Source organism: Nansenia antarctica (genome assembly GCF_963989245.1).
Source record: "Nansenia antarctica genome assembly, chromosome: 16".
NCBI classification, from domain to species: domain Eukaryota; kingdom Metazoa; phylum Chordata; class Actinopteri; order Argentiniformes; family Microstomatidae; genus Nansenia; species Nansenia antarctica.
The window spans coordinates 27,736,171-27,746,170 of record NC_137686.1 but is presented as its reverse complement, the minus strand read 5'-3'; the positions used below and the strand labels follow the sequence as shown (position 1 = coordinate 27,746,170).

General features: G+C 47.5%; 1 protein-coding gene and 1 pseudogene across 2 annotated transcripts in view; both read left to right on the top strand.

Annotated features, from left to right (window-relative positions):
* The window catches only part of LOC308171361 (E3 ubiquitin-protein ligase pellino homolog 1-like), a 14,208-nt pseudogene extending 13,441 nt beyond the window's left edge, over positions 1–767 (top strand). The window contains exon 6 of the transcript in view: positions 96–767. The product of the transcript in view is annotated as an E3 ubiquitin-protein ligase pellino homolog 1-like (transcript). The remainder of the gene's footprint in view (positions 1–95) is intronic.
* Positions 768–3,834: 3,067 nt separating this feature from the next.
* The window catches only part of vps54 (VPS54 subunit of GARP complex), a 29,459-nt gene continuing 23,293 nt past the window's right edge, over positions 3,835–10,000 (top strand). Inside the window, exons 1-3 of the mRNA XM_080547125.1 lie at positions 3,835–3,896; positions 7,736–7,968; positions 9,748–9,989. Coding sequence (XP_080403251.1) covers positions 7,773–7,968; positions 9,748–9,989 — 438 coding nt within the window. The 5' untranslated portion in view covers positions 3,835–3,896; positions 7,736–7,772. The remainder of the gene's footprint in view (positions 3,897–7,735; positions 7,969–9,747; positions 9,990–10,000) is intronic.

The window sequence follows — 10,000 nt, the reverse complement described above, 5'->3', positions numbered from 1 at the left end:
GACCGTTAAGTATTTTTCACCTTCACAGACTAAACCTCTCTCCCTCCCTCCCTCCCTCCCCCCCTCTCCCCCCTCTCCCCCCTCCCTCCCCGCAGGTGGACAGCGAGTCCCAGGAGCTGGTGGACGGCTCCCTGATCGACCTGTGCGGCGCCACCCTCCTGTGGCGCACGGCGGAGGGGCTGGCCCGCACTCCCACCGCCAAACACCTGGAGGCGCTGCGGCAGGAGCTGAACGCCGGCCGGCCCCAGTGCCCCGTGGGCTTCAACACGCTGGCCTTCCCCAGCCTGCGGCGCCCGCGCGACGGCCCCGACGAGAAGCAGCCCTGGGTCTACCTCCGCTGCGGTCACGTCCACGGCTACCACGGCTGGGGGGGGCAGGGGAGAGGAGGAGGAGGAGGTGGAGGAGGAGGAGGAGGAGGAGGTGGAGGAGGAGGAGGGAGAGAGACGGAGGAGGTGGAGGTGGAGGAGGAAGGGGGAGGGGGGGCGCAGCAGGGGCAGGAGAGGGAGTGCCCCATGTGCAGGACGAGGGGTCCGTACGTGCCGCTGTGGCTGGGGTGCGAGGCGGGGTTCTACCTGGACGCCGCGCCGCCCACGCACGCCTTCGCGCCGTGCGGCCACGTGTGCTCGGAGAAGACGGCGCGCTTCTGGAGTCAGATCCCGCTGCCGCACGGGACGCACACCTTCCACGCCGCCTGCCCGTTCTGCGTGCAGCAGCTGGCCGGGGAGAGCGGCTTCATCAGACTCATTTTCCAAGGGCCCCTGGATTAGAGGGTGGGAAACCCCACCACGTGGCAGAGACTTCCCGAAAACAAGGGCCCCTGGATTAGAGCGTTGGAAACCCCTTGGAAGAGGATTTGTAGTAGGGGACTACTTTTGGGACTTTTTTTCTCTCCAACCAACCAAGTGAATGGTGGTGGGAAAATAAAACACAGTTAAAAAGCTGATTTTTTTCAGATTTTTTTCCCTCACTTAAAGTATTTTGGAGAGTTAAAAAACGGCATATTTAGTTTTTGCTTTTGGAATATTTTTGCCTCTTCTCTCTATCTCTCTCTCTCTCTCTCTCTCTCTCTCTCTCTCTCTCTCTCTCTCTCGAATTTCAAGTGCCCTTTATACTGTAGCAGAGCTTGTTTGAATACAGTATGATAATAATAACAATAATAACAATAATAATAACAATAATAATAACTATATTTTCATGGTAAAACTATACAAAGCGACTACAGCTACTGTACATGCTAACACACACACACCTACACACACACACACACACACACACACACACACACACACCTACACACACACACACACACACACACACACACACACACACACAGAGGTGTGTTCGTTGTGTGGTGTTCCAGTGCAGGTTTCCTGATGCAGATCCACTGTCCGGGTGAATGTCTGTGACTTCATGTTCGTTGTCATCTCTTCATTTTCATCAGAGAATTCTGAGCCATTTTGAGGAGAGACACGACAAGGGCGACATCTCTAAACTACCTCCTTACTTCTCTGCGTCCTCTCTTCTTCAAGCTCATTGGAGGAGAGGGTCTGAGGATCCTCCCCCTCGGACCTTCTCCTCCAATGGGGCTGTGAGGAGGAGGCCGAGGAGAGAGGAGGACGAGAGGAACAGAGGAAAGACTTTTGAGGTTCGACCCACGATGCTTTGCAACGTCACGGCTAGCTACTGTTAACGGAAGTGTTTTACCTCCTCTCTCTGAGATGTTAGGACGCCATTTGGTTTTGTTGATTGATTGTTCCTGTTCTGTTCTACATAAATAAATCAACATGACATTTAGGGTTGCACCAACAGTAAAAAAAAGAAATTTTAAAAAAGGCATTTGAAGTGCTTTAAATGCCTTTTGATTGGTTGTTAGCTTTGATCAACATGTGTAGCATCCTCCTCACCTGCCCTGAATGCCTCCTTGAGCACTTCAACTTCAGGAAAAGTTCTTGGTCCGACGAAATAGGACGATTGTTTACAACGACACGCGATTTGGCTGTTTGGCCGACTTCCTTTAAGTCTTCATTGAATTGTGCCCCGGGCCCCCCCAAAACACAGCAATGTTAACATATCGTACACAATAATGTTATATCTATCAATATGGTTAACATATCATTTTCCAAATATTCTGTTAATAGGTTACGCTATGAGTGCCTATAATCAGTGAATGTGTAGTATTTAAGTATTTAATTTTAAGTGAGAGTGTGAGTGAGTGAGTGAGTGAGTGAGTGTGTGAGGGAGTGAGTGAGTGAGTGAGTGAGTGAGTGAGTGAGTGAGTGTATGAGTGAGTGAGTGAGTGAGTGAGTGAGTGTGTGAGTGAGTGAGTGAGTGTGTGAGTGTGTGAGTGTGTGAGTGAGTGAGTGTGTGAGTGAGTGAGTGAGTGAGTGAGTGTGTGAGTGAGTGAGTGAGTGAGTGAGGGAGTGTGTGAGTGTGTGAGTGAGTGAGTGTGTGAGTGAGTGAGTGAGTGAGTGTGTGAGTGTGTGAGTGAGTGAGTGAGTGAGTGTGTGAGTGTGTGAGTGAGTGAGTGACTGAGTGAGTGTGTGAGTGAGTGAGTGAGTGAGTGAGTGAGTGAGTGGCTCCACTTCATATTAGTTGATCTTTTCAGAATGAATAAACTTCATTGATTAGTTATGGATTAGTTATATCCCATTTGGGCTCCATGTTTGAGATATTAGAGCCTCGGTTTGGCCTCACCTTGTGCATCCATGTTACTACATTATCTATCACTCTGTCATCTATTATTTAGCCTGAGGCGTTTATGCAGGATGTTGATGAACTGTTGATGAACTGTTGCTATGGCAGACAACAGCCTTTTGTACCAACTTCAAACAATAAAAGTTTGTTGACATTTGACTAAGTTATGAGTGGCTGTCTTTGTGTGTCGAATGAACCGAAAGGTTCTGTCAAAGGGATCTTTGATGATAGATGTGTTTCGTTTCCACCACGGGTCCAAACACCAGGGCTTTATGGGTCTGAGGTCACATAATTCTGGGTTTCTATCTCTTGAGGACGGGCCCAAAAAAAGGTTCTGGGTCAGAGTCTCTGTGGACCTACCCTGGCTTGCGGCCGAGGGGATATTTCGGGACTTAGTAATTAAGTTCCTTCCTTTCCTTCCTGCTCACCCCTCAGAATCAGCCCGGGTAATGAAAACAACAACAACAAGTTCCTAAAACCTAAAAACAACACCAGTGCTTACAACAGTACAGTACATCCCAAAAGCACTGTAGTGGGACCCAGTCAGTCGTGGTGTTAAAACACCATTAGTTAGGCTTACATCCAGCCTTAGAACCAGGGGGTAAGACATTTCTTTATCAACATTGAAGAATATAGTACTAGAAACATGTTCTATATAATCTATAGGCTATTATTTGCAAGAGGCGAGGTCGAAGGACATTCTTAGTTGTCATGTAAGTAAGTAAGTAAGTAAAGCTTTATGTATATAGCACCTTTCATACAAGAAATGCAGCTCAAAGTGCTTTACAACAGGAATAAGAACATAAAGTGAATATAATAAAACATATACAAGCATAGAATGAATATAAAAGCAGGGGAAAACAGTCAAAAGAAAAGGTAAAGATTTACATTTCTTACACACTATGTGATACATGTCATACATTCATACACTACTATATATTATTTTAGCCCCCTCATGTGAATTCAGAAAAAAAGAAAAAATCGGTCCCCTTGGCAACAGTTAGAGGGCGGAAGAGGTTCTGGAATGAGCGTCGTGTGGGCGGAAGAAGGGCTACAGTGTAAAACAACACGAAGAAGAAGAAGAAGCGCGCTGTGGCAAGCCAGCGCTATGCATTGTGGTTACGGTGCCGGGCGGGTTGACGTGAAGCTCCTGTGATGGCGGACATGCGAACTGACAACTGCTGTGTTTCACACAACAACAGGTAATTAATCACATAAATAAAGTCCCTTTAGGTGTCTTAATGTCTCCCAGCCTGTCACTGTGCCTCGCTGTGCTTATGTGTGCGTGTGTCCGTGCGTTAGTTAGTTAGCTCAGTGTGTGTGTATATGTGGAGGTTTGTGTTGTTTGTTGTGAAGGCTGTCAGATTGTGCTAAGCTAACAGGCTAGCTAGGCTGTGTGTGTGTGTGTGTGTGTGTGTGTGTGTGTGTGTGTGTGTGTGTGTGTGTGTGTGTGTGTAGTGTGTGTGTGTGTAGTGTGTGTGTGTGTAGTGTGTGTGTGTGTGTGTGTGTGTGTGTGTGTGTGTGTGTGTAGTGTGTAGTGTGTAGTGTGTAGTGTGTAGTGTGTGTGTGTGTGTGTGTGTGTGTGTGTGTGTGTGTGTGTGTGTGTGTACGTGTAACCAGCTGGTTGTGCCAGTGTGTTCAAGGCGACAGACACAGACAGACAGACAGACAGACAGACAGACAGACAGACAGACAGACAGTAGATTGGATGTGCTTGACCACAGCTATGATGGTCTTAACTGTAGCTTGACCACAGCAGTAGTGGTCTTCACCGTAGCTTGACCACAGCAGTAGTGGTCTTAACTGTAGCTTGACCACAGCAGTAGTGGTCTGAACTGTAGCTTGACCACAGCAGTAGTGTTTAGAGCTGTTAGGTAGCCTCCCCCTCTCCAATGCATTTACAGTGTGGATTCCTGCTAGCTGAGATCGATGCTATATCGTTGTTTCTTGTCTGTCTGTCTGTCTTTCTTTTGCTGGGGGATGTGAGCTGTGTCTTGCTGTTGCTGGTCAAGTGTCGGTTTGTTAGCTGGCTCCTGCATGCCGTTTCTGCTTCTTGTCATGTGACCTAAGTAATGTGTCTGCGAATCATTGATTTCCCTTTCTCCGACCCAAGGCATCCTGTATAATGTCAATATGCCATTTAGCTGACGCTTTTATCCAGAGCCACTTACATTGCAGTGAGTGCATACCATTTTTTCTGTTTATATGGTCCCACTGGGAATTGAACCCATAATCTAAGCGATGTTAGCGCCATTCTCCACCAGCTGAGCCACAGAGGACCACTCTCTACCGCTGTGTTGTATCCTGTATAGCTACTTATGTCCTATCAGCTGGTATAGACACGTATGGGCTGGTCAGATTAGCAGTGACCATGCTATGGTCCTCTGTGCCTCAGTGGGTAGAGCATGGCTCTGACAACAATGCTTAGGTTGTGGGTTCGATTCCTGCTGGGACCATATATATACATAAAGTATGCACTATATGTATACATGTATAGTATACTATGCACTCATTGCACTGTAAGTCGCTTTGGATAAAAGCGTCAGCTAAATGGCCTATATGAACTGGTCTCTCCGGTGTGACATTCTGTATTGTATTATTATCCATATCAACAGTCACCTATAGTATCATGTGGTTTTAGGTTCCCTCCCCATCCAGCCCTCCCTCCTGCCCTAACCTTAGTCCTAGTCTAATCTAACCCTCAGACAAACTGATTACACAGCAACAGAGGGTCTTCTTCACCCCCCCCCCCCCCCCCCCAAATCAGATCGTCGTGGGTTTTAGATACTTACACGACACACTGTGTATCTCTGCCAGACAGATTATAGGCTCAAGGCTCACCTATACGTCTGCACGCGTGGCTCCCTCCCTCCCTCCCTCGCTTCAGTTTACAACGTCACCGGTGAACGAGCTGCTTACTCAGTCTAGACTGCGCCAACACTGTTATCTACGCAGACAGATCAGTCTGCACTCTGCACAGAGGGGAGGAATAGCATATACACAATAAAGACCTAGCCTAGCCTAAACCCCACTGATGATAGCATCAACAGGCAGATAAACATGACAGGACAACTCCTCCCACCCCAAGGCTGGCTGGGGCTGGACACAGAGGCACAGACGCAGCCGTAACAGTCTTAACCTCTCCGTCCCCTCTACCCCCCTGTACAGTTTCTCTACTGTAAAACAACAAAAACTAAACGAATCTTCCTTCTTCTAGCATTTGTGACTGCCAATGGCCCCTGGTCCTAGCATAGATGACTTTTTCTTGCGATGACTGATGTATAGATATCTAGGTAGTCAGACAGACAGACAGACACACAGACAGACAACCGATGGATAGATGATTCACTGACTTAGTCAAATGTAATTTCTTGTAAGTCACTTTGGATAAAGGCGTCTGTTAAATGCCAAAAATGTAATCGTCAGTGTTCACACTGAGACATTTACGCTACACCTGACCATGCTGTGGACAGGAAGGAAGAGTGTTTTAATACAAAGACACCAGGGGAGGCTGGCGGAGGTAGAAACCGGAGGACGGGCTCATTGTAATGGATGGAACAGAATGTAACTGCTACTGTTAATATGCAGATATCGGATGCGTTCGTAAATTCGCTCTGAGAGCGCCGGAGCGCACACTGGGGTTCAACGTCATAAAGGGGACCAAGTCATTTTGATTGGACATGAGACGGCATTCCATGAGTGCTGATCAGATTTCCAGAGCGAATTTACCAACGAACGAACGCAGCCATAGATCATAGTCATGTGAGGTGAGGTGAGTCACAAGGTCACGTGACCTCTCACGTCTCTAGCCAATAACACCTGCTCTGCATGGTTACCATGGTTACCCCACTGGGTCGGAAATGGCAGAGAGAGGCCAAAACGTCTTATCAACACTTTCACTTCTGTTTATAAACAGTGAAAATACCACCGCTCATCCTGTTATCAGTCACGACCCAAAGCTCGCAATAAACAATGATGTTTGCACAGATTTGAGTGTTGCGGATGCTGCTTTTTTCACTCGGTTTGATACTCTTCAGCTGCAGCACCTCAGCTAAGTCTGATCACGGATGAGCGGTGGTATCTTCACTATTAAACTACCCGGCTAAACGACGATTTTTGCACAGATTTGAGTGTGCGGATGCGGATGCTGCTTTTTTGCACTTCTGTCTCTAAGAAATGTTACATTTACATTTTTGACATCTTTATCCAAAGAGACTTACAAGATTTGTCTAAGTAAGTGAATCATCTAGATATCTATCAGTTATTGCAAGAAAAAGTAGTCTGCTAGGGCCAGGAGCCATTGGCAGTCATCATGCTAGAAGAAGGAAGAACTAAGTTTTTGTTTATATGCTAATATAGACAACAACTCAACGTTTAACCATGTCTCATGTCTTTGAGTAGATGTAGTAGGTCTAATAGTAGGAGTAGATATAGTAGGTCTTGTAGTAGGAGTAGATATAGCTCTCGGCCAGGGGAGGCTGTTGGAGGCAGAAACCAGAGGATGAGCTTATTGTAAAGAATGGAATGAGGAATGACAGTGTCATTCCATGCGTTACAATGAGCTCATCCTCCGATTTCTACCTCCACCAGCCTCCTAGTAGGGAACACGTGTCGTTGGTCGATGTGAGAGGCGAGCGAGGTGCTTTCATGTTGACGTGTGGTATGTGGTCTAACGTGCTTGCTGTGTGTATGGTCTCTCATATGTTCAGGCTTCTGTTCACACCTACGGCCTAACTCCAGCTAGCCTGTGTGTTGGAGGCGCTAACCCTACGCTACGCTAACCCCAGCCGTATCTCTCTGCCCCCCAGCTAGCCCCAGGTACTAGCCCCATGCTAACCTCAGCTGTGTCTCCCTGCCTCCAAACTAGTCTTGGTTTTGGACGTGCTATCCCCATGCTAGCCTGTGGGTTGGAGGTGCTAGCTAGCTCCATGCTAACCCCAGCCCTCTCTCTCTGCCCCCCCCCTCCCCCCACAGCTAGCCTGGGTGTTGGAGGTGCTAGCCCCGTGCTAACCCCAGCCCTCTCTCTCTGCCCCCCCTACAGCTAGCCTGGGTGTCCCAGGCGCCCCCCCCACCAGGCCATGGCCTCCAGCCACAGCTCCTCCCCAGCGCCCCCCCACCACACCAGCGGCGGCACCGGGGGGGGCAGCGACGGGATCTACCGCAAGGACCGGGACAGGGGACCCCGGGATCCCCCCCCCCCCGCACGACACTACCGGCCCCCCCAGGCCCCCCAGCCACGCTCCCTGCCCGACGTCTGCCCCAAGGAACCCACCGGTAAGGCTGTCTCATTCTTTATGTTATTACATGTTTATTTACAGGGTTCTTTATGTTATTACATGTTTTTATACAGGGTTCCCACGGGTCCTTGAAATCCTTGAAAGTTTGTGAATTTGAGAAACGAAAATCAAGGCCGTAAACGTTTTTTGAAAATAGACATGGGTTAGGGTTCGAAGAAGAGTGGAGAAAGAGTAGAAGAAAGTGCTTGAATTCCCCCCTCTCTCTCTCTCTCTCTCTCTCTCTCTCTCTCTCTCTCTCTCTCTCTCTCTCTCTCTCTCTCTCTCTCTAAAAGAAACGTGTTCCTAATAAATTATCATCTAGTTCTGTCTCAAACTATGCTGTGTTGGGTCCTTGAATTTGAGGGAATTGAGTCTTGAAAGTCCTTGAAAGGTGCTTGAATGTGATGTTTCAGAAGGTGTGGGAACCCTGTATATATATATCCGTATCATTTTATTTTTTATCTGTTACTATTCTCCTCTTGATGTATTTTTTTTATGCTGTATGTGTCACGTTCTAATGCTTTGCTCCTCATGTCGGGATCTGATGTAATGATCAGACTTTCCTTTGTTGAAAGTGAAATCAACGACACATCGCTAGTCAACTAACAAAGCTTGTTTTGTGAGCCTGCTAACAATGTAAAGTAGTGTTCTAGTTAACTAGGTAGCAGTGGGGATTACTCACCCAATCCGTTTCGTTGCAGCATTTTGGCTTGACTAGCGACTTGTTTGTGTTGATTCTCAACAACGTTGAAACGTAGTTCCGTGTTTCGAAAGAAAAGTCTGAACATTTTGATTGGTTGCTGACATGCGGACCAAATGATCAGACTGTGTCACAAAGCACTTTGAATTGCACCTGTTGTATGTAGGGATGCTCCGATTTATCGGCCACCGATTTAAATCGGCCGATTTCACTCCAAATGACTCGATCGGTGATCGGCAAAAATGGCCGATCGCAAAAACCGATCTTTTTTTTTTTTTTGCTGGGGAAGACAGATAACTGAACAGAAAACATAGGAGGACGTAACAGTATGTAAACCATGAAGGCCACGTTTATGATGTCTTTTATACAGCCATATCGACTGACTTGGGCTTCAGGCCCTAACTGGGTGATAGGCCAGACTTTTACTATGCCATAAAAATGGGTCTGCGTTTGCTTGGTGCCTAATGGATCAAAACTTTTGTCTAAAAAGCAAAAAATATGTAGGCTATCCAGTCAGTAGGCCTACAGTTATGTATTTTTAAAAAAAATCGGTATCGGTATCGGTTGATCTTGAGAAAAAAAAATCGGTGATCGGTATCGGCCCCAAAAATCCAGATCGGAGCATCCCTAGTTGTATGAAATGTGCTATACAAATAAACCTGCCGTGCCTAATGTAAGTAAGTAAGTAAAAATTTATTTGTACAGCACCTTTCCCAGACCAAGGGTCACAAAGTGCTTTACATATACAGAACATAATAAAGAAGAAACACAATAAAACATAATAAAAGAGCGAAAGTCATAGCAGGTTAAAATAGGCAAACAAGTGAAAATAAGAACAAGTAACAGACAACAGGTGTACAACAACATCAACAGGACACAGAAAGACAGGCCCTTGGGGCTATCCGAAAGCCTGTCTATACAGGACAGTCTTTGGCTGTTTTTTAAAAGCCTCGATCGAGACCGCTGATCTAAGATCCAGGGGAAGAGCATGTCATGTGTACATAACATTACAGTGTTCAGCCTGTCAGAACGCACACTCCCTGTGACTCATCCCCTTTTCCCCACAATGCCTTGCAGGCGAGGGCCGGGGCCTGTGCGAGGGTCCGTCGGTGGTGGCGGAGCACGGCGGGTGGACGGTGTTCAACTCCAAGGTCAACCTCCCCGCGGCGCTCAACGACCCCCGGCTGGCCAAGCGGGAGTCAGACTTCTTCACCAAGACCTGGGGGCTGGACTTCTCTGAGACGGAGGTGATGCCCTCCTTCTACCTGCCCAACATCACCAGGGAACACTTCAGCCTCTACCTAGGGGAGACAGCACAGGTAACACACCC